The 25,234-nt window shown below is 36.4% G+C and overlaps 1 protein-coding gene across 11 annotated transcripts in view; it reads left to right on the top strand.

Annotated features, from left to right (window-relative positions):
* The window catches only part of INSC (INSC spindle orientation adaptor protein), a 136,243-nt gene that overhangs the window by 74,934 nt on the left and 36,075 nt on the right, over positions 1 to 25,234 (top strand). For all 11 annotated transcript variants that reach the window (XM_033006960.2, XM_033006959.2, XM_033006969.2 and 8 more), the window contains 3 exons: positions 99 to 222; positions 2,651 to 2,764; positions 8,280 to 8,405. In XM_033006960.2, the coding sequence (XP_032862851.2) occupies positions 99 to 222; positions 2,651 to 2,764; positions 8,280 to 8,405 (364 nt within the window). The remainder of the gene's footprint in view (positions 1 to 98; positions 223 to 2,650; positions 2,765 to 8,279; positions 8,406 to 25,234) is intronic.

The raw sequence follows: 25,234 nt of genomic DNA, 5'->3' as shown, positions 1-25,234 counted from the left end.
CATTACATCCCCATTATTACCTGTGACAATCAGCTTGATAAAAGAATAGTCTGTTGCATCTTTCTGCCTTCATCCCTTTCCTTTCTCTTGCTTTTCAGATGCATACATACGGAAGATGAACAGTTACTGAAGTCCATGAAATCTTGTATTAATGACACACTCACTACTGTTGCTCAGTATTTTGGCCAGTTAATAGAGCTGGTTTTAACACATGAGGCACAGGTAAATTTACTGTTTGAAAACAAAAACAACTTTCAAAATTCTTTCATTTTGAGAGAAAGCATCCATTAAGAGGAGGGTTATAATTACAGCTCTCAATTTTCATCAAATTTGATCAGTAATTCAAATATCTTGCAAAGAGATTTAGGTGTTTGTATTCTCAAACTCTCCAATAACCTCAAATCCCAAACACAACGATCTTGTGGCTCAATATATTACTTACCTTTCCGATAGGCCTGGTTCATTGCAAGGCATCTAATTTCTGGACAAAGTCTTGTTAATAGGACCTTTGGACACATTTTATCATTTTCTATTCCTTTCATGTAGACACTGATTTTTTTATTTATTTATTTTTATTTTTTTTTTTTTAAGCCTTGAAAAAAGTCTCTCCTGCTCTCAGTGTTTCTCATTAACAGTTAAACTTTGTAGAAGATACACATATAGCAAGTATATTATTACAGCACACATTTTAATCAGTGACTATCTCACACTCTAGGAATTAGTGATAAAATACAGTGTTCTCTACAGGTCATACGTATGTGTATGTGTAACCTTCTAGAAACAGTGCTGTATCATTGCAGGCATGATATATAGTTTCCAGTGGTGATTAAATGTAGATAAATATACTGAGTTAATTAGCCTGAGACCACGAAGGCATTAAATATTTTCCATTAGACCATTCTTGAAACAGTAGTAACTTGCAAGTCTAACCAATCTATCTTGGTTTACATTGGTTTCTTTCTTGAGATCACATTAGCAATCCCTTTGCAGCCTCTTATCTTCCTCAAATAAAAAACCTCACATGTAATTATGCTCAACTAATTTGTCCATATTTTATAGGTGAAGATATGATGGAATTTTGTTATGCCTACAGAAAAAAAGGGGAAATGAGAGGCTTAGTGAAGAGGAAATAGTTAAATAGTATTTACTATGGTGCTAAAACAAAATTGATGCATGATATTGGTTAAATTATAATGTACCTTGATGCATTAAGATAGAAAAAAAAAAAAAAAATGTGGCTCTTTCAGAAACATCCCTATATTTTTGAAGGATTACTGCTAGGAAGTGAGAATCTCCAGAACTCATTTGCAGAACTACAGTCAAACTAACAAGCTACTTGCTAATGTGCTTTGGTTAGGATTTATGAGAACTAAATGAAATGCTACATATGACTAGAAGTGTGTAAATAAATTTGCATATTGCAAATCCAGTGAGTAGGTCGTGGTTGTTTTGATGCTTATTTATTTTTAATCTGAAAAGCAGTCATTACTAATCATTCTGTCTGGGCACTTTGGCACCTACTGACACACCTGGAATCCTAGTCCCTTTTTCTTTTAGGGGAACAGAATTAATTACTCTGCTCCATCTCGTGTGCATTTGTGTGACTGGAGGTTTAGATGTCAATAATAAAAACATTTTTTAAGAACAGTTTTCTGGGCCATTCAGTCAGGCTGTGTGCCCACTTCTGCTATATAACTGCACTGTCTGTGGGTAGTTTGCTGCTCTGGAGCAGACTAAGTGTCTGTGTGAGAGGCCAGAAGTCTTTTCTGACCAGTGTATTAGGATTATATTCAGCATAGGCTCATATCAAAATGTGAACTGATAGGTTGTGTCTTTTATGGAACATTTTTCTAATGCTAAAGGTGGGAGAACACAGTCTCTTAATGAGAAGCTAATTGAAATTTGTATAATTAACAATGTAAAATGTTGGATATTTCCTTGCACTTCTTTCAAAGTTGGATTAAATATAAAAATGCTTACCTTCTTTCTTCTAGCAAAGATAATTAATTCTTCCTCTAATGAGTCTATGTACTTTCAGAAAATTAACTAAACTTCATGTTCTTCCAACAGCTGTGTTTCTCTGTGAAGCTGCAATGGCACACATGCAAAAGCAAGATAACTGTTTGCAAAGATAAAAATAAACAATATTTCTCTGTGAGAATTCCCTGTATTGGTCAATGACATTTTCTGTGTAGACTGAGTGATGAAACCAGAGTGTTAGAAAGGGTATAGCAATATTCCTTATAAATAAGGTAGAAATCTTGTATCACCTTGTGATACAGCTTCTACACTGAGACAGTTAGTTGTCTTCTGAAAATCTTAGTTCAATCCCAGGCCAAACCTAATAATATCTTACTAAATAGCTGAAGAGTTCTTTATTGAATGTTCTCACACACATACCTGTTCTCTTACTCTATTCATATTTATTTTTAAATATCGCTATTCTTGGTTACACCTATTCAGAAGCAATGATAAAGGTGTTGGTGTTATCAGTCTGACTCCTGCCCATGTTTTTTTTTTCTTTTCTCTGGGTGAGAAGCAAGTTGATATGGATTAAATGAACTAGACTTTCTATTCCATTTTATCTTTAAATACAATGTTAACTTTTTTCATTGGAAGTAAACTATGCTTATTATCTTATGTCACACAGAACCTGCTGAGACAAATAGAATTGTCGGATAGTCTGTACATCACTGAGTCGGCAATTAGTAGTTTATTCAGCCTTACCCAGGAAGGTGCTCAGCTGTGCCGTATCATAGCTAAGGTAAGGGGATATATGGTTTAATTCAAAATAAACTAGTAATAGATGTGAGTTATTTTAATTAACACAGTAGTTGCTGTGAGTTTCGAAATGTACAAGATGCAATTATGTATTTTTGGAAACAAACAATCTAGGTTGAAGAACAACAAAATTTACCAAGAGACTTTCTTTCCTTATTTTGCTGCTCTTGCAGGCCTTACTATGTAGTTTATTACCACAATTATACTACCAGTTTTAAAAATAAGGAAAAAAAAAAGTGTGTGTGTGTGGGGGCTTCAAATCCCCCAATCTTTAACTTAATACAGCTCAATGCCTGTGCAAGCAACTGCAGTAGGATGGTAAACTCCAACAGACTTCTGGGCATTGATTCAGCTATGGTTGTCTTTGTTCCACCTGAGGAATTACTCACTCCCTTTGGCAGCTTGGACATCTTTTAGTGTCTCTCCTGACAGAACTTTTTAAGTACTAGCAACATAAGTGGAGAGAAACTTTGCAATTGGTCATGCATATGGCTGTGTAGAGAAACAGCGAGACCTCTTTAGCTCTGTGTAGAAAGGAGGTTAGAGATATTATTAAAGATTTGATTTTAGAAATACTTTGCATCCATTATTTTCCTTTTACAGCTGAATATCATTACAGCTACTTCTAGCAGCGTGTGTTCTCATTTACTGAGTAGCTGATCCTAACTTTTGGTATAAATTAATCATTTTGCCAAGATCAATGATATCGGCAATCCCTGCAGAGTTTGCACCTCTGAGGACACTTGGATCTTGAAAGTAAGAAAGGCAGGGCACTGTGTGAGGTCAAGGGTAGGATAATTATAACCACAGTGTATATAGAAAGAAGAAAATCTTGCTTCCCAAACTTCTGCTTGTGGACTGGTGTACCAATCCTTTGTCTTGCTCAGAGGTGAGGTTAAACAGCAGCATTTAATTCATTTTACTTCTGATCATTTTTTTAGAGGGATGTTTGCACCACAAGAGTTACTGCTATGTTCTGAAGACTGTGAATGAGGTAGACTTAGAAATGTGTAGTGGATCCTGGCAACAGCCTGAGAGGTTTAATTTTTCCTAAATTGGTATTTGAGCTCCACTCAGTGGTATCCAAAAACAATGATAAAATGTTGAGTATTGAGGAAATGCGGAACTAACAAATTGAGGAAATTGGTCTTGTGCTTTTTATCATTGTGTGAATTCCATAACGGTTTAATTTAGCAGAAGTGAAGTCTGACCTTTCATAAATCATTAAATTAATTTATTGCTAAAACCTGGATGTGTCACAGGTTTACAAGCGAGGAAATGCATTCCCTTATGCAAAGAACCCTAAGTGGTGTTTGGCTGCCAAATTACAGCAGTGATTGCATCACCTGTTCTGTGTGTCTCTTTCCCCTGTGCACTATGAATTACACTGGTCCCGACTTACCATCATCCTTCACCCTCTGTATTGCCTCAGTTAGCTGCATCAGTGAGCAAGGTAGCACAGGAATAGTAACAGAACAGAATTTTGAGTTCAGTCACTTTAGTTAGCTATGACAGGGGAAGTGCAGGGTGATTTGAAAAAAAAAAAAACAAACCACAAACAAAAAAAAACAACCAACCAACAAAACAAATAAAAAAACAAACCCACAAACCCCTAAAAAAATAAATCTAGAACTGTGCCCACTTATTAGGAGGGTGAGAATGGATTCAAGTTTTGCAAGGATCTCTAAACCTCCCACAGATACGGAAGTTCACTTGAGAGTTGTCATATCTACAGTAAAAACTAGTCAGAGAAGTAGAATATTTGCTAGAGTTAAAGCAAAACTGAACAAATCTGTTCATGTAACCTTGAAATCTTACTCTCCATGACAGTGTGTGGTCTTGTGGAACACTGTTAGCTTTTTTCCTGTCCCAAGCTATAAATTACAATTCTAATGCACACCAAAATCTTGGACATGCAAACAAAGAGCCATGATGATATTGTAAAGCTATGGTATTATAGGAACTGGTTTCTCACTTTACATTGTGGTAAGGATTTCAGTTCTCTTCCCCTAGCAATATTTTACTAAAATTTAAAAAGCCTTTGAAATGCTAACTCCCTATGCAGAAGTGTCACCTATAGTTTTATTCCACCTGGAGACATTCTTCAACTATTTTTTTTCTTTAGCATGTCAGTTTGTAATCTACTGTGACAGTCATGTTGCTGACTCACCCTGGCAGTCAGCTAGTTTTCACTAGCTGTCAGAAATATAAAGACTAAGATCTCTAACATAAATAAGTAGTAGCAAGGGCAAGGTAAAAAATGAAGGGAGAAAGCCTAAATAATAACAATAAATAACAATATAATAAAAATCCTTGAATTCTGAGCTAATAGAATAACCAATGTTGAGCTGTGAGTTTCGAACTGTAATATGCAGTGTTCATCTACAAGCAGCTACACTGGTGGCACCATGTACCTTCATGTTCCAAGAGTATAAGGAGACACTAAAACCCAGAAATGATAAATTTTGAGTGGACTTGAGCAAGTGTCAAAAATTAACATTACTTGAAGTACACTGGTTCTAAATTGATTTGGCTTCATAACAACTAGAAGAATGAGTAAAAATAATTTCCAGAGTTACAATAATTAAATGATGGGACATAGAGTGATAAAGTCTTTATAAATATATCAGTTTAATTGATGGTAGAGTCTAATGCCAACTGTATTGAACTAAATGGAAAAAATGAAGATAATGAAGATAGCTACATCTTCTTATCACACCCTTCTTTAGAGAATGCTTGAGTATTTGCGTTCCATATGGATGTGCAGCAAATCATTTGCTCAGAGAAGCTCCTAATATATCTTGGCCTTACCTTCTTCGTATGTCAGTTACTTTTCTAGCAAGTATTTACTATGAAGATTTATTTGGAGATCATCTTTCAAGCTAAGTATAAATGTCCTAAACCATAAGGAAAGGCTTGATGAGAATTCACTGCACTTTGGGCCATTTCAGGCTGAAACTGCAAAACACTACACCTCAGAGTTGGATGCCTTTTCTCTCCCCCCTTTATTCACTCAACTCACTATACACAATGGGGATTTTTGTACTCATGCCCACCTTCACATACTTTGTGTGATTGTACTTCAGGTGGTTTTGTTATCTACTGGTAGCCCTTCTGAACAGCATCTCAGGGATGTCTCCGTGAAATTGAATTCCTGTTAATCCAGTATAGGAGAGAAGTAGGTCACTGAGCAGTAAAGCAAGTTCTCCTCTCTTTCAGATACTGCTTCACAGAGTATGTGAAGCCTGTCCCAGATGAAACTTGAATTCCATCAAGTGTACCATTTCATGTGTCATTTGGTCAAAAAGTGGAAATGCCAAAAAGTATGCAAAGGATAAATAAAAGCATACTTTAGTATATCAGGAAATTTTGGAAAGGTGCAAGTTAATCTCCAAAGCAAGCAAAGCTCAGTGATGTTATGTTTCTTTGTCTGAATGGTATTGTTTACCCGTTTGACCAATTTATGTGTATCCTTGTCATCAATGCAAAAGATATACAGGGAACAAAGCTTGAAAAAGGTGAATGAATCCTAAGGAATGCTGAGATCCCAGTGAGGGGAGTGTTTCTGACAAGCCATAGAATCAGACTCAGTACTTCCCACCTATTCCATATTTCACTTACAGCTCTCTAGGGTCATTACTCATGTTCAATATTTTACAGCTTGGTAATGGCACACAGGGCACAAAATAAACAGTTTAGATCTCCTCTTGACAAATGCAGTGATAAATCACTGTCTGTCCATCAGAGGCAAAAGCATTTGTCATACCATTTGCTGTACAGAAAGCTTGAAGCAAATGTGCCCACATCACTTGAACTTTACTAGTGTTGTCCACAAACTTCTGCTTATTATGACTAAAGCACAGAATCAGATAATCTCCAATCCCACTGAACTGTGAGGACTTTCAAACTGATAATAAAATAATTTTTTATAAAAGTTACCTTAGGTTTGGGGACAACATTGTAATAGCTTTTAAAAATATTTTTTATATTTTATTTGGGTAAAATATCAATATCCTTTTGTGGAAGGAAAAATATGACTGGGACTTTTTTTATTAGTGGACTGCCTCTTTTTTATTTTAAAGGCTCAGAAATGTCTTTCTGCAGTAGGCTATATATAGCAGTCCTAGATACAAATTAACTCGTACAGATACATGTGCACTTCTTACAATACCAGAAATAAATTTTACTCTTAGCAAACCTCTGTAAGCCTACTGTTTTCACTGATCTCATAGAAATTACATATACATGTGCGAAGACGTAATAACAAACTTCTGTCTTGAAAATATATTGAGGTGTTAATTTTATCCAATTCTAATTGTCTTATAATTGGTATATATTTTTGTTAGACTGAACGGATAGCTGTGCTTGCTCTATTATTCTCTGTTCCAGCAAAACTAGTACAAAAATGTGGAATTCTGAAAATGAGTGAAGTCTGAATTGTGGCCTGGAGGTTTTGTGTCAGTACAACCTGTCAAGCTTTCAAATAACAAACGATTGAGGAGCAAAAGATTATTTTTGTGAATCTGAAAAATATTTTTATACAGAGGTTACTGAAACAGGCATAAAAGGAAGGGTGTATATTACATTTGATCCATGATTCCAACTCTTTTTAATTTATTACTGTAATCTGAATACTCTAGTCTGAGATCTTTCATCTGTCATCAATATTGTAAATGCTTTCCTCTTCATTATATGTCTGTTCTTACATAATATAAGGCATATGTAGTCTACCTGATGGTATCAAATTTTGAAATGGACAATCCAAACAAACCCCACCATGTGAAGTGCATATATTGTTTGTATTTATTTACATCTTTGTTTAATGTATGAACTTTGTTAACACATTATGTTTACAAGATGTGCTGGAAATGATTAAGGATAGCTACTGTAAGGATGTATCTATACTCAAATCTTTGTTATTATTGCCATATTTAATGAAAAAAGTGTAAGAATGTAGATTTTATGTAGTAGAGGATGAAGATATGGATTGTATCTATATAGAACTTGACACCTATTTCCACCTTATTTTCAGTAACTCTTCAACCACATGACCTTCTCTTTCATATTTTGGAATTAAGTAAATATTGTATGGAGCTCAGAAAGGTAGAGGAGTGGGAAATATATGCTAACAAAAATCTGGTTTAACCTAATAGCGTATGGTTGAACTATCACTTAAATGTCACTCCAGTTGCTGCCTATTGATAATTCTTTGTAATTTTTGCAGGAATGTCAAGTTTAATTTAAATTGTGCTTGTAATTGCTAAAAGTAAATCACTTAAGCACACCTCCCGCTGAGGCTGTATTACTTTTTCATCACTTAGTGTATAAGCATTAATCAACTTGAGTTCTCTGTGTGAGCTTAACATCCTCTTTGTTGGTGTTGTGATGATAGCTAATTTGGATAAATTACTAAAGGAATCTTCCCCCCATCCCAATCTCATTTAAACACTAGGGAAACATTCAGTGCTGCTTTTCTGATTTTTGTTTTTCCCCTGCAGGAAGGAGGTGTAGTCGCTCTCTTTAAGATCTGTCGCCAGGATTGTTTCAGGTGCCTTTATCCCCAGACGCTGAGAACATTAGCATCCATTTGCTGCGTAGAGGAAGGGGTGCACCAGCTAGAAAAGGTAGGCACTTCAGCATCCTTTACTGACTGTGTCATAAAATAGAGAAGTCCTGTCTTTAACCTCTTCTAGGAATCGATAATTTGGTGGTGTTTGATACTGTGCTCCATACTGTGGTCACTTTTTCTGTGCTGAACACATTAGTCCAAGTAATAACATTATCCTATTCAGTTGCTTGCACAAATAAGCTTTCTAAGTGCTGATAATTTTCATAAAATGGATAAACACGTTACTGACTACGTCAAAAAACTAGGGAAATTATAATTTCTGGACTCTCTGAAGTGTTTGTTTAGAAACTCCAATATTTCAAATAACCCTTAAAAGACAGAAAGCTTTATAGCTCTTTAAATCCTTTCCTGACGCACGGAGCTAGGGCACCTGCTCGTGGTACTGCAGTAACCTGTGAGAGTTGTTATTGCACAGGAAGGACTGGGATAGATATAGCAGCTATCCATTAGAAAAATGTGTCTGCTAATCTGCAGCAGGTCTCATAAAAGCCAATTTTGACTGGGATGGCAAACATCAAAACATTATCCAGATAAAATTATAACAACTGCTTAGGCTCCATTCCTTTCTCACTCTCACGACATACTGCTGTGTTTTGGAAGATGAACACTTCTGGTCACTAAATCATGATCTCATCCTTTGTATTTCATAAAACAGTCATCTTCTACAGCTGAATAATGGCCTCTTGAAGTTAATGATAAATGATTTCACTGCCACTTTACATTGACATATCTTGTAATTTACTGCCCAGAATTCAAGCAAACCATGACAGAACATCTGCAGCAAAAAGCAAGTCTCTGAGCTTACAGTAAATGAAGATGACTTAAAATTTTTTTGACATAATGCTGGTTCAGGCTGACTCCAGAATCAGTCTAAAAGGATCTTTCGTTATGTCCACTATAATAGTGGAATTAATAGAGTTAGAAATGGAAAAGATTGATTCAACTCACCTGGTCCAATTCCTGTCAGTGTCAACATGCATTTAATATGGCCCGTATCAAAGCTGACAAAACAGGAGTCCTAGAAAAAGTGACAACTCTCAAACTCATATGTCTTTGACTTATTTTAATATTGGTCACGAGTAAAATTGCTCAGAGTAAACTTTGTCACAATTAGGATTGGAGTAGGGTTTAAAGGATTTTTAACTGAAATCTCTACCACTGCTTTTAGTAGTTCAGTTTTCACCTGGACCTTCAATTCTTAAATCACATCTTGGCAAAACCTAAGTCTGCAACACAAGGGGCTGGACATTAATCCTACTCACCTGACTGAACAGACAGGTTTATGACAAGAGTATTTGGTTATCACTTTGTCAACTTCTTTGCCTAAAATTGTGTTGCTGGGAATCTGTATGTTATGTGGGTCCTGTGCATGCCTGGATTTCTAGTGGGGGAGAACGGGCTACTTCCTATATCAAAAGAAACAAAGAATTTTTCTCTGCAATGGGGTTAATGTTTCTCCAAGTGCTAATGGAGGTTAAACAATGCAGGCCAGTACAATGCTATGTCATCTGTAAATAATCTTATCAGATGGTGACAGCCCAGGTTTGTGTTTATAGAGCTGAGAAAGGATGGTAAACAATAAAGTTTTACTCTTCTTTGTACTCTCTTTTCACCCTTCTTGTACACCTGTTTAGAAGCAACAAGATATTCTGACCATACTGTACCAATGGAAAGTGCATGAATCGGACGACCAGTATTTTGATGTGAACATCACTCCAGTTTTTTATATTGTTGTCTTCAAATAAGAATGCTTTTTTCTTTCAAAACTTGAAGTACTTCTTGCAAAGGACAAAGAAGAGGGTTAACAATACTAGCATTCATATAATTACAGAGATTACTATAATACTTCTTATCTGGCAGAAAGGGTGACTTCTATTATCCGATTAAGTACCTGGGTAGTGGTGAAGCATTTAATTTGTTCTAATGTGAATATCATTATGCCACCTAGTGCATTAAAACATCAGTGCAATTTGAACTTGATTTTTAAGGACAGAAATATCATTCAAAAAAATAAAGCTTGGCCTCCAAACAATTAGGTAATTCAAGATAAATAAATAAATAAATAAATAAAAATTTAAACCCCACAGAACCCAAACACCCACCTCCTCCCCTTTATTTTGTTATTAGATTTCACAACCATTAAAATGTTTTGTTTTTTTAAAAAAAACAAACAAACAAAACAAAACAACAACAAAACAAAACAAAACAAAACAAAAACAAACAACACAAAACCCCACAACACTTAAAAGAAAACAGCAAGAGCTATCATTTCTAATGGAACATTTGTCTGGGAGGTGAACTAAAAGAGGGTGGTATACTTTCTGTAATAATTGCAGTGCTTAATTACTAAAGACATTAGGAATATTGTTTATTTATCCAATGCTCTTTGATCTTGCCAATTCAGTAGCAACACAAGAAACTAAGAAGAACATCTGTGTTAATGTAGATGGTTATTTAGAAAGCAAGCAAGGAAATCAGTAGTTCACAAGAGGCAATTCAAATGGAGTATTTTAAACTTGCACTAATTATAAAGAAAGCCTAGTATTCAAATATCTTAAAACCCAAGAAAAACATTGATGTGAATGATGTTAGACTGGGTTTAAACCATTTGTTTCATGTAAATTTTCAGATTGCAATGTGGAAATGCTATCCTCCTTTACTAATGAAGGAAACTAACAATCGAGTGCTCATTTCTAATGATGTAGAAAATTGCCTATTTTAAGCAAAAATATTTTCCTCAATTAAAAAAAAACTGTTCTTCCCAGTCATGCATCTTTACATATATACCTACATTAGTCTTACCAGCACACTTGAAAAATCCATTATTACTTTTTCATCATCTTGATAAACAAACTGATATTTGCTATCCATTATAGTGACCAAATAGTTTTTGAAATGATCTAGCTTTTACTCTTTTAGGTGAATCTAGTTAGCTGTATGTACAGTAATGCAAAATCAGTTTGTTAAAATGCCAGTTTTACAATTTATTTCATCTGCTAGTCCTTTACTGACTTTTGAAAAGGTACTGTGACTTTGCTGTACAATGAGCTACAGAGCTCCAGGAACTCAACTGTAACAAGTTGGTCAGGCAATTAAAGCAGAAAGATGGAGAAGAAACAGCCTTATTTTGTGACTGAGGACTGTGTGCAATTAAATGTTGTTCTTGGGTCCACAAGTGGTAATTTTGGTGCTTCAAGCTGCTTATGGATGTCTGGTTGTTTGGTACACTTTAACTTCATAATCCACTGTGACACCAGCAGGTTTGAGATTGTTCTTTGGTCTCAGCTGCCTGACCAGTCCCACTTCAGAGGGAAGTGGAGAGACCCTGGAAAATCGATCAGAATTTTCCTCCTTTGCATCATTCCTGTAGCTGCCCATCCCTGTACTCAAGAGAGAATTGTCATCTGTGTCCTGCGGCACCTGAGCATGCAAAGCTTTTAGGAGAAAGCTCACTGCATCAGAAAAGATGGTTATTTTTGGTCTAGACATTCTGGAGTTTGTGCAGAGACAACGTAATACAGGTAATAGATAATACAGAAAATAGCTAAAATAGCTAAAACTAGAAGAAATTAAAGGAATTTTGGGAAGGTGAGCGTGACTGGAAACTGAAGAACAATGTTAGTGGTGCACGTGCAGACCTGTTTGTATCCAGCCCTGAGGTTTAGGTCAGAAATACAATGATGTAGTGGGAGATTGGTTCTCAACATAAATATTTGTTGAGGGTTCTAGAGGGAAGAATATCTGAACATTCATGAGTGTGTTTTGAAAACTTAATTCACCTCAAGAGTTCCCATGTAAGGACTGTTGAAGGCCCAGAGTTGGGATAGATTTAAGTGTGCTTTTCATGAAACTTCAGGTAAAAAAAAAAAAAAAAAAAAAAAAAAAAAAAATGTGATCCTGATTGATAATATACATCCTGCAAATTAGGGATAACTGTACTTCAAATACCATTTTCATTGTCAAGACACACATAAAATCTAACAGATGTTGTCTTCAACATGAAGCAACCTTGCCTGGGAAAGGGGTTTGTGTTTATATCATACGTGTTTAGCACACTGTTTGCCTAACGCAGTTCTTCAGCCCCTTCCCTTCCTGAGGCTGCATTAGGTCCTTGTTCTGCAGAGATCTCTGAACTGTCTCCTACACCTATGCTGACATGCAGTCTCATTAAAGTCTAAAATCTCTGGCAGTTTCTCTGCTTCAGGTCTCTCCGTACAAGGCTTGTTGTCAACTGGTGCTAGAAGACATGGCTTTCCAATTTTTGCCTTGTGCTGAAGCTCAGTTGTGTGATTTTCACTGAGACAAACTTCCTGCTGCAGTAAAAGAACTGCAGAGTTACTTCAGAAATAAATAGCAAACAGATAGTGTGCTGTACTGCAATTTTTACTGTGCATGTGAAAGGTTATTACGTTAAAAAGCTGCAACTCAGTTGGGACATAGATCAGGGCTCAACTGCCACAAAAACATAATGATTTATACAAATAGTCATTCAAGCAGCTGCCTAAATATTGATACTGTGCAGTTTATGTTTACTTACACTATTTAAACTACTCCATACAGCAAGACACCTGGAATCAACTCATTAAGAGAAGGATTCTAGAGAGACTGGTGACAACAGTTGTTACTTTCATGAATAAAACCTTCTTTCTAACAAATGACATTGCTTTAATCACTGTGCTTTGAACAAAATTGCCTAGGTATAGATTATAAATTGTTTTGAATCCCTCGTTTAAAGCATATTATATCAAATTACTTACCTTCAGAATAAGAATGTGAAGAAGGGGGAAGCAAGTACAAAGTGTACAATTTTTGTGGTTGGGAGATTATGAATTTCAGAAACACTTCTTAAACATGACTGACCTAAAATCTGATTTTTAAAAACCACCATGACCTTATACACAATAATAATTCCTGCATGACAGGGATGTAGTCTGTCGATATATATGAAAAACAAGCTTTTGGTGGTAATTAAGTAAAATTTTTATTACAGAACCTGCAGCTACAATTTATTCACAGCTTTTTGGGTGAATGTGGCCTAATTACTTCATTTGGCTCTGACCACTTTGAAATTTCAGTTTCAGATGCTAACCTTGGACAAAACCAGGGAGTAACTTTAATTATGAAGTATATGTGTTGCCTTAAATCTCAGTTGTTAAAACCAGAGGTTCATGTAGCTGTAGTCTGAGACAGAATGAGTTATAGAGAGGGCTTTGATTACGAGAGCTCAGATGACCTGGTACCGAGGGCACAGTCACCGCTTCTAAAATCTGAACAAAAAAGTTAGCTGGCCCATGGATTTCATTGTCACAGCATGTGAATGCTCCAGAATCATTAAAATGTTTATTTTCATAGTACCTGGTACATGATGGAAATAACTTCATACCATGCCAGAGATTGCAAATTTGCCTGATTTGAATGAACTATATAGCTGTCTTCATATTTGAATATTTGAAATGCAAAATACCAGAGAGAGCAAAACATTAGTAATCTCTCAGAGAAAACGGATGTGAGATTGTCTCTGATTAGGAAGGAGAGACTGATGGGTTACTACATTTAAAAGTATGTATCTGCAGGTTGGTTGTTTTTTTTTGAGAAGTGTAATAGTAGTGTGTAGCTTGCTGAGAAGCAGTGAAATGTTGTTTATGATGGCAAGTGGTGGCTTATTCACAGGACTTCCAGCAATGAAAAAATCTCAGTAAGTGCAGAGGTCTGCCTCAGCTTGTTAGCCTCTCTCACTCCTCAGAGAAAAGCTTTGTGTTATTTTTTTTTTTTTTCTGGTTAATATATGAAAATACTTATAAACCATTTCAGTGTTTTTGCACCCAGTTAGTTTCAGAACAAGGGATTAGATGGGCCTGTAATAATAAAAATTACATAGCTATTTTACTCTAAAATGAGTTGAGATCAAGACCTTAGAAGATTAAGTATTTATGTTTTTTTTAAGAAAAATGTTTTCAAAAAACCCATAATTTTCAAAATTTAGTTTTAATTCATGGAAAGTCAAATTTCATGTTATTCTATCTCCTCAGTGAGTTTGGGCAAGGCTGGGTATTAACAGCAAAACACAGGACTTTTAGAAGTCATTACAAGGTGATAAGTTGTTAAGGGGCCCTTCTCTTGTCTCTTTCCCACAAAAAAAAAAGAGGTAACATGCAAAGTTATAATCCTTTCAGAGTTCTTCATGGGTCATGTTGGCAAACACATTCTCAACACTGTTTTATGAAGGGCAATATCATTCTTGTTTGTTCCCCAAAGCAGTGCTTGTTTACAGGAAGAACATGTGAAGCTTCATGACTGGGAAGAGACTGGGAACTTTCTGCATGCTTAAAACTACAGAACACTGGCTTGTGTGCTAAGAGCATGTGAGATGATTTAGATGGAAAGAGTTCAGCTGATATTTTCCTTTTACAGCCCTTTGGCTGGAGAGCCAACTCTTCTTCTGGTTTGCATAATGTACTTTTTCCCATCTGAGAACATTGTTTTGGCTCATCTTCTATGGTTGTTTGTAGCCAGGCTTTGAAATCATGCTTGTGAAGTTACAAACAGTAAGCAGGAATGGATAAAGAGATTTCTATTGTTCTGAATTTTGAGAGAGGAGAATAACCTCTTAAAGACTAATTCAGGCAACTTTTGACAAGCAGTGCAGAGCACACTGAAACTTGGTGTCATTGATAGCTGGAGCTGGGAACTGTCTGTCGTTGCTGGGTAATTGTGTAGGTCACAGGAGAATGAAGAGCTACAGTGAGACAGAAATACAAGTCAACCCTAAGGAATAGTGTGGGGAACATTTTCAAAAGCTGCTTTTCACATATCTTTTTTGATGTGGCAAGTCTATTTCAGTAGCTGAGTTTGTGGTACAATTAGATAATGTTAAAGTTCTAGGCTTGCAGCTCTTTAATTTACTGGATATTTCTTCTCAGTAAGGCTGTTTAATTAATTGGCAGTGAAAAATGTGCTGGGTTTGGCAAATTACATTTCTGTCAAAGCCCCTGCAAGATTCATTAAATCATATCTGAGAGTGCAGGAACTGCCCTTTCTCAGCTGCTGGCTTCGTATATATTAGGTGACGTTTCAAGTTTTAGCTTCTGATTACACAGCTATGTATACATAATTAGTAAATGCAGCTTCTTTCAGCACAATCCCAGGCTAGTGTAGCAAGACTTCGTAAATCAGTGCAGAATCTAACCATCTTCTGATGCAACAGGCAGTTCTAGGGCAAAATGCTTTGTAAGTCATGGCAAGGACATGTTTCTGAATACTGAAAACCAGTGTGAAAACATGTTTAAATGAAAGCACAACAAAAAAATCAGCCTTCCCATCCCCCCAAAACCCCCAAAACAGCAACAAACACGACACTAAAAACCAGTGGGTGGCTAATCTCTGCACTATCATTTGGTCTGTTGAAAACCTCCTGCCAGTTACACAGCAGATTAAAATTTGTTTGCTTTACAGTAGTACCCACTTCATCATGCAAAGAAAAAAGCATGGGGCTTTTTGATGGGCTTGTTCAAGAGACATGGAGTTGAATAAAGACAGGCATGTTAGTGCAGGATTATGGGACATGGCCAGATCTCTGTAGGAAAAAAATATAGACAAAATATTTTGGCTGAGGTCACTGCCATTATTCAAATTCTGTTAAAATGACTAATTAAATTATAGTGGTTGTGTTGTTGTAGCCCTGATGGTCAAAGGAGATATGTATCTGTTGCTCTAATAAAAGATATTAACTCTCCTTACAAACATTGCTTTGCTTTAATCATATTATAGATTTTAGAAGAGGGGAAAAAGGAGCCAGGAAGCGTAGCACTAAAGATAAATATTTTGATAATACTGATGAAGTAGGACAATGTGAGACTTAGCTAAGGAGTTGGTGAATGGCTGCCTTTGGAGGACACAGATTCTCTTTATCACTAGGTTCTCATTTAGATATCAGGCTTGGACCAGACTCTGCAAATGTATACACATGCACTTAGCCTTAAGCACTTGATTAATTTCATTTAAAACCAAGAAAACCGCTACCTGTTAAAAATGTCAACAGAGATGCATGTCTGTTCATGATAGCATTTCAGACTGCAATAAATTTCACAGAGCAAATATTCATTTGGTGATCACTAAACACATAGTGCTGTGGGACAAAGCAAAACTTCCAGTCAGATCAAATAGGTACAAGACCTTTTCGATAAACCTTACCTGTCTTTTCAATAGAGGCACAGCAGGCAGTCTACTGATATATAAATCTATCTGTAAATATCTATTCCATGTCACTCACAGATTTAGGCTTTGCTTTCCTTTGTCCTGTGCTTAAAGTGGCATATTGCTTCAGAATGGATCTATGATAACATGTCCACATGCAGAAATTTCATAACGGTCAAAGCAGCCCTATTTTATTCAGGTTTTGTCATGTTTCAGTAAGACTTCATCAGGAGAAGGCATTACAGTGGCATTCAGGTATTATCAATGATGTGATGAGAGTAAATTTTGCCACTGCTCTGTAATTTTTTCATGGCTCCAGAACAGCGTTCATGTGGAGTGAGAGATAATAGAATTAGTTGTACTTTGACATTTGGTTCCCTTACACGATGCAGTTATTTTAGGAGGAACAACTTCTTTTCTCATCTATCCCTCAGCTCTGTCTTTTCATACACCCTTTTTTTTTTTTTTTTTTTTTTTTTTTTTTTTTTAGCTGAGGCGCAGAAGAGAGTCTTTGGATTTTTTCTTCTTGTTTTAAAAATATAAATTTCATTTAAATAGATTTTGAAATCTGAAAAGGAAAGTCCTCATACTATGCCAGGTTATGGAGGTGTACACTTCAATGTGCAAGACCAAATTGGAGCAGTGCCTGCAGATTGCCATTCCCTCCAACTTCATTTTGAAAATCTGAGCTGCTGCCAGGTTACCACTCTGCACTTGTTTGGCTCTCATATAATTTACACATGGTTTTGCAGTCAGTTATATTGGTATTTTATGCTACCTATTGATTTTATATTTCACTAAGTATTTTATTTAAAGCACTCCAAATAGCTCTAGATTTATGTTTCAAAAGTCAGGATGTTAAGAGAATTTTATAAATGAAAAATAATTTGGAAATCACCAGATGATGATTTTTCTGTAATGATTTAAAATATTGCTTATAGCGATGACGATGATCAGGGCAGCAAATGATCCACAAATGACGTCGGAAAGAACAGAAGCCAACACATCAAATGACAGGTGGGTTTTCCCTGCCTAATAATAATAATAATAATAATCTATCAAGCAAATTTAATTTTAAGATGAAAGAAGAAGCTTACTCAGCTCCTAAACTGAAGGCAGAGATTAATGAGAATCAATTGAAGCATTTAAAAAGAGTGCAGGGAGAGAGCTATTTTGGACCTCAAATATTCCTCTTGTCTCTGGTAGAGGCAGAAAAGAATCTGGAAAGATATGGCCTTATAGAAAGACCTATCAGATCAGTAGCTTTCATAATTCTTTTCTTCTCACTCAGCAAGAAACTGTTGCATTGCATACCTGCATTTTACCCATATGTAAACACAAGTACTGAATGTGCTTATGTTGTATGCATTAAATAGCTGTAGCCACAATAAAGTGGGAGGAGAGATGGGGGTGAAAATACTTAGTAAATGAAACAGACACATTGAGTAGCTCCCCCTTCACAGAATCTCTATGGAAATGAGTTACGCTTGTCTGACTGATCCATCCTGCTGCAGACTTCATGACTCAGTATTGTTGAAGATTTTTGTGACTCATTAGAAAAGTCCAGAGTTTACTGCTCAGAGCCTCCATTTCTTGTTTGGCTGAACTTTGAGCTTGCTTAAAACCCCACTTTTCAGAGACCTCTGCTGAAGAAGTGCCTGCATAGATTTAGTTACGCAATACCTGCATAGATTTAGTTACACAACAGGGATTAAACACCTTTGGAGCCTGAAAATTTGGTACTAGCATCATTTTCCCTTCTGAGTCTTCTGCCACGTTTATTTTCCTGCCTGAATTAACTATGATTCTTGGAGTTTTCTAGTGTTCTATATGGTTTCTTGTGTATCTATTCTTACTTGCATAACATTGACTTTTGAAATTTTTAAATACATACATTTAATTTTGAAGGACTGAACTCTCACAGATGCACATCACTAAAAAGCAAAAGACAACGATCCTTTCTTTGTCCATCTAACTGCAGCTATGGACTTTCTTGCTAATATAAAACTACACTCTACATATGTACTGAATGACCAAACCCCTCAAAAATAAAAAATGATTTCTCCTGGTTTCAGGTGATGTATATTTCTTTCCTTGGGGCACGCCAGTTGGAAACAGATAGCTCTGTATGTTCCTTCTGCTGGAGTTATCAGCTCATTTATGGATGAGTTAAACTCAGTCACACCTGAGGACAACTTGATGGAGACTTCTAGACAAAGTGACTGGTTTACTTTGATCTGGTAATGAATATTGGTCATGTATTGGGGTTGAGAGTCAGGACCTCAGAGGGCTGCAGAAAATTGTTTGTCCTCACAAGAGCATCCATATTCTTAGTTAGCTTCTCAGCTTGGCCACTTCCTTGGGCTTGTTTTTTAGTAGCAGTTCAAACTAGCAAAATACATAACCTCAGCTTATGCTCAGCTCAGACCTTGGCTCTTTTCCAAAACCACTTTTGTAATTCTTGTACTCCCATGAGTGTGACTATCCTTCCTTGGGTTCAACATGGGGTTAACAAGCCTCCTGCATTGCAGCACTAACCAGTGTTCACACTTGCTTAGGCAGTGAGGCTGTAAGAGTCCTGCTGTGACAGGGGCTTCAGTGCAGGTGTAAGCTGGGAATCTTTTCTATCTGTGAGTACTAAGGAAACTTTGCAAACCAGGTCTCAGCAACACTCTCAAAATGCATAAGCCCCAGATGTCATTACTGAGAGGGAAATTCACAAATTCGTGTTTTAAAGAATCTCATTTTATATGTGTACAGTTACTTGTGTGTTTTGTTTGTTTTCACCCAATATTTGCCAAAATTATGGCTAAAATACATAGTTCAAAACCTTTCTCTCTTTCTTCCTCTCTATTATCCATCACTGCAACAAAGCCATAAAACACTTAAGAAACAGGGAAAAAGTACGTATTGGAAACTTTTTTTATGATAACAGCTTCACCCAGGTTTAGTACTGGATGCTATTAAACTTTCTACCAGTAGATTTGCTTGGTTTAAATGAGTGCTTAGCAGTTTAACTGTCCTACCCAAAGAGCATTATATAAACACAAAACTATCTCAGGTTTTTCCTTTTGGTACTGGTATACTCTGATTCTGTTGCATGAGCCAAATGCTAGCTCTTACTGGAGCTGAGTTTTTTTCCTGGAGCTAGTTGTAAAAAAGAAAGAGAAGAAATCAAACCCAGTGTAAGCTAATTGCCTAATTAGCTGAAACTCAGTATCCTTGCCTTGTGATACACATTTGAAGTCAGGGCTGAAAATACTGAATTACTCTAGTAAAGTATCCTTCATGTGCTCCTAACAAAAACAAAGGAAGTTAATTGTATAAGTTTTCTCTTACCTCATGTTTCCAGTGAGCTAAAAGCCACCATGCAGTATAGCTGAAGCTCACCCATGATATGTATGAGTCTCTCTGTATTTGTTAAAAAATAGTGAAGGTTAAATAATAAATAATGGCAGGTGAAGTAGAGGTGTGTTTGTGTGTTAGTATAATGTTTTTTTTTTTTGCTTAGGCTTGTTTGCAGTAATCCACTTTAGATCTGGCACTCTGATTTATACCAAAACTTTCATGGTTCATAAAGCACTTTTGAAACCATTTAAAGAGCTGTTAGAAAAACAATCTCATCTGTTTAAGTTAATAATCCTGGTTTTGGCAAAACAAATATCTAAAAGTTTTGCTCATATTTACTGTATCTTACTTCTCTTGCTTATAGTTAAGTTCCCAGACAATAGATCTTTCACTGACTGTTTCTTCCTTTGCCAGTACTGTCTAGAGCTTTTCCTTTTCAGAGGGATTTCAGTTTGGGAATGGATGAGCAAGCTTATGTATGGATCAGGTCATACTGATATACAAAATGATTCTCAATTTTCAGAGATACTTCACTGCATGTCATAGAATGGCAGATTTATCCCTCCAGCTTGTGTTTTGGTAGGTAAAGTCCACAGATTAATCAGGGCTGATATAAACTTGAGCTGGGCGTTTAGTGTTATTCTTTAATTGGAAGTAATCTGGAGTCCTGAAGATTGCTTCTTAGGTCTTGTTGTGCATAGCTGGTTTTGGAAAGTGAACACTCCACTAGCTTTTAGACTTAAAGTAAAAGTTTGATTTGACAAGAATCATCAGCTGATATGAGGTCTTGTAGAAGGAATCCCTATGGGACTAGCAGGTGGAATTAAGACAGTAGAAATCTTTCCAGTTTTTATAAGAGCTCATCTTTGTCACTTTGTTCTCACAAAGGTGTGGGAAAGGTTCCCCAGTAACTTGGCTTCATCAAGGGCAAGTCTTTCCTGACCAACCTAGTGGCCTTCTATGATGGAGTGACTGCATTAGTGGATAAGGGAAGAGCTACTGATGTCATCTATCTGGACTTCTGTAAGGCCTTTGACACAATCTCCTAATACTGAGAATCCTGCCGTACTGGGCCTGTACTTGCTCCCCCTTTATATTTTGTATGTAACTGCCAGATGACCTTAATTTCACATTACCTAGTATAGGAATTTTTATTTGAAATAAACCATTAATTTAAATCACAAGAAAGTAATTTTACACTTTTAAGATATTAACAAAATTATCAAAGCTTAATTATTTGTCTTTTTTCATACATGCTTTATAGTAACCCACTGCAAGAGGCTTGTTTCTGATAAACCTTGTTCCTTGGTGAAACTCCCTGTGTGATTTGGTAATTCTTGTGCAGGGTCAGTTATCCACTATTGTCCCTTAAAACACAAGAAACTATTAAAAATGTTTTGGTTTTCTAAATGTCCTGTTTAGTTGCAGTAATGAAATTATAAAATTTGATGGCACATTTAATAGAAAAGGTCAATTTCTTCCCGGAAAAATGTTTTGGATTCCCCTTTGAGTGTCAACAAGGCTTCAAGGAATGTAAGAGCAAAATTTAGCCTCCCTTCCAAATGCAATTTTCTGAAGTATCCAAGTCAGTAATATCCAATTTTTGAGATCCAGATAAGTTCACTTTTAAACAAAGACAGGCAAGAAGACATTAGGACTCTTGTGGAGACTGGCAAGCATGGCATTACGGAGACACAACAGAAGTTAGAAAGAAATGTTCAGTTGCATCAGTAGGCTTTGGATTAGGCCCAAAATAGAAACGGGTGGGAATGCCATCATGAAGAAATCTGCACAGAAATCAAGCTGTCTGAGAGAGAAACACATGGAACGGGCAGAGTTCTTACAGATGTAACTCAACATAAGCAGTGGCCATCGTAGTCCATCAATGAATACTGAGATCCGCTACTGTGAGTCAGCATGGAGGAACAGATCCACTCCTGGGGCTAAAAGGCTTATTCAAGTGCAAAATCTGGACAGAATCTGAACACTTCTGCCTTTGAGCCTTTTAGCTGTAGTGATCTAGGAGCAATTAAATCCTCTTTGTATTTCTGTCTCTAAAAAGATTATTACATGGCATTTTAAGGACATAAAAAAATGAGTGATAACTCTCTCTGAATATGGTTTGAAAACTTCACAAGAGCGAAGTGCAAGTTGGAAGTCGTTTTTGCCAATTTGTTGCAGCATAATCCACACGTTGCATTATGCAATAGTGGCACCCAGTGGAGGCTGGAATTACAGCAAAATTTCCGTTGCTGCTGGGTAAGGCTTGTCCAAATGTACGCCGAGTTTAGGACTGCAGGCGCTGGTTTGGGAAGGTAATTCTATGAGGACCAAAGCTATGCACAAATTAAGCTTTCTCTCAAATCAACCTGTCAGCTGGGCTTTTAATTTGAAAACCTTAGGCTGCCTGAACATTCATCTATTCACAGAAAACACTGGGTAGTGCGAGGGCCTTTTTCCTAGAGGGTAGACCCTCTGCTTTCGCTGCATTAGGTCAAAAACCTTAAGCAGCATCTAATGCAAGAGCATCCTGGGGAGTAGAGGAAAAATGCCCTCTACTACTACTGTCCTGAAAGCACTGCTTAAATAATGACAGTACCAGTCTCAAAAGGCTGGAGAGAAAGTGAAGGGGGACCAGAAGGAAAGCATGGATCCTGATTCAGTCACACTCTGGGCTTAGATGCAATAGTCTGAATAGGCTGTAAGGTGCGTGAGAAGGGAGTGAGAATAGGAATGCCAGATGTATGTCACGTAGGTGGGAAGGAAATATATAGGGAGCATATTTTAAAGCTTTAAATTCAATACTAATAGTCACACCACTAAAATAAATGAACATTAACAGTAAACTGTAAGCAGATCAAACTTGGAGTCCTTGATATATTACAATGTGCATGGAATACCAGATTTCTTTAAAGAATATATTATTTACTATGAGACTGGCCAACATGCTTCTCCATGGGGAAGGAGGCTATATATATCATCTATTTATTGCTTTCTTGGGAATCATGTATTGCAAATAGTTGTAGTGAACAGGGATTTGGGAGTAACTGACTTGTAGAGCCAAAGAGAATCGAATGAATTAGACTAATGTTCCTGTGTACATAGTGCTATTGAGCTCAGATTTCAGTTCCAGGTTGCATGCCTACTCAGTGATTGATATTATCAGAAAAATGTGATTAATGAGGATGATGATCTGAGTTCATAGAAAATTTTCACCTTTAGCTGGTTTAGCACCCTCTGCCCTGCTTTTTGCTTTTGTTTTGTGGTTTGTTTTTTGTTTTATTTTTTTTGTGTTTTTTTTTGTTTGTTTGGGGTTTTTTGTTGTTTTTATTTTTTTTTAACATTTCATTGTAAGCACTGGATGCTTTGGCATTTTGGCTGTGCTGGAATATTTTAGATCTGTAAGGAGAGGCTGGATGCAGGAAAGTGTGTTCAAGTAACTTGTTTTGCAGTCAATAAAGAGTTTAAGAAACGGTGAATGAGAAATAGAAGCAGTTTATTTACACACTTTGGAATTGTTTTCATAGGTGCAAAAGTCATTAGGTAGAAGAGGCTGCTTATTGAGTGCATGTTCTGTCACAGTTTGCAGTATTATATTTTTCAAGTGATCCTATTAATTCACCAGGACTTTCTGTTGATTAGGTTACTATTCAGTGTAAGATATACTCTAATAATTTCTGTAGAAGAGACTGCTTATTTTAATGATAATAGATAGCATCATTATAATGACATTTATCCAAGCATTATGTGGTGGTAGGTAAGTAGATTTTTATCTTCATTTTATAGCACAGGGTGTGAGAGCAAAATTAAATCACTCAGGAGTAACAAGCTGCCTTAAATGTGTGACGTGAACTTCATGGCTCATCCAAACATGATGTTGTACTAATGTCTAGGTTGAGGAAGGAATGATAGCGAAAGAGAAGGCAAATCAGAATTGTTAGAATAGGTTTATGATCTATTTTTGAGCTAGATACTTGATTTGTTCTGAGCAAAATTATTAAAAGGCATGATACCTTTTTGTTACTCACAGAACGTTGCTCCTATCTCATCCTGTGTCCTGGGAGAATTAGTGCCTTACAAGTCACAGGATCTCACCTAGGATATACTCATGGCTGAAGCTGTATGTCTCCTGACTTCCTGCTCCCGTTAGAGGAATTTACTGTATGTTTTTAGAGGCTGTAACAAATTGCTTTTCCCCTTACTCAAAAGAGGATTTGTAAGGAATTGTGCCCTGGGGAACCAGCAGTGTTTGAATTCCCCAGCCCATGGCACTTCTGTGCTGCTGTGGCAGATTAGGTTACAAAATACACCCTGCACCTTTACTGTGTACTGGCTTTGCCACTAAAGATGTATTGCGAGTGATATTGATGTTACTCTGAGTAAAAATTGTGTGCTTTCCCCCTTTGGTTCATCTTCCATTCAAGCTCCCTTAAATAGGAAATAACACACTAGCATTTAATTTTTGGCACAGTTTTATCACTTCCCTGCTAGAAGGGTTTCTATCTTGTATAAACTAGTCAAAATGAAGGACTTGCCACAAAATGTATGATGAAGGTAAGGCACTTAGGACCTAGGGAATTGGAGAAGGCATTAGGATAGATAAGTCCAATTAATCAGATGAAGACTTTCATCCCCAAAAAGGACAAGTAATTGAGACATACTCATGTAATTACAATTGATTTTTCTTGCAGGAAAAAAAAAAAAAAAAAAGACCCAGAGTACAGCAATTGCTGAAAGTGGTAATGGAAAAATTTTTTCCTTTTTCCCCTCTTAGTTTTTAAAGAAAGCTATGAGTGCTGACTTCTAATCCTAAATAGAAGCGAGTCAGAATAAGCCTATACCAGTAAATGGTATTTCAGAGTTGCAGGAAAGAGAAAGTATCAGAGAAATAGGAAAGGATATAACTATCAAAGACCTTTTCAGTAACACAGATTAAGATTTACAGTTGAATTAAGAAAGATCAGTTCTTCAAGGTGATTAAAAGGTGACTGAGTAGAATTTTTTCCTGGGATTTTGTGGGTTTTTTTGTTTGTTTGTTTTGTTTTGTTTTGTTTTGTTTGTTAAGCAGACTAGTTCTTGGACAGCTGTTGTGAACAGAAACACAACTGCATTTTCCTTTAAAATCCTTCATACTTTGGAGTAGGTACTGCCTTGCATTTACCTTGGCTGTTCATCTTGGTTTGTAATGATTTCTCTATTTTACCTCTGGTTAATGGTGCTCTTCAGTAAGGCAACAAAGGATTGAAGCCATAGGTGTCAATAAAAGCCCAGCCAATATCTCTG

The sequence above is a fragment of the Tyto alba genome, unplaced genomic scaffold (assembly GCF_018691265.1).
Source record: "Tyto alba isolate M040663 unplaced genomic scaffold, T.alba_DEE_v4.0 Super-Scaffold_8, whole genome shotgun sequence".
NCBI lineage: Eukaryota > Metazoa > Chordata > Aves > Strigiformes > Tytonidae > Tyto > Tyto alba.
The sequence above is the reverse complement of the archived record's forward strand: the minus strand, read 5'-3'. Positions and strand labels throughout refer to the sequence as shown.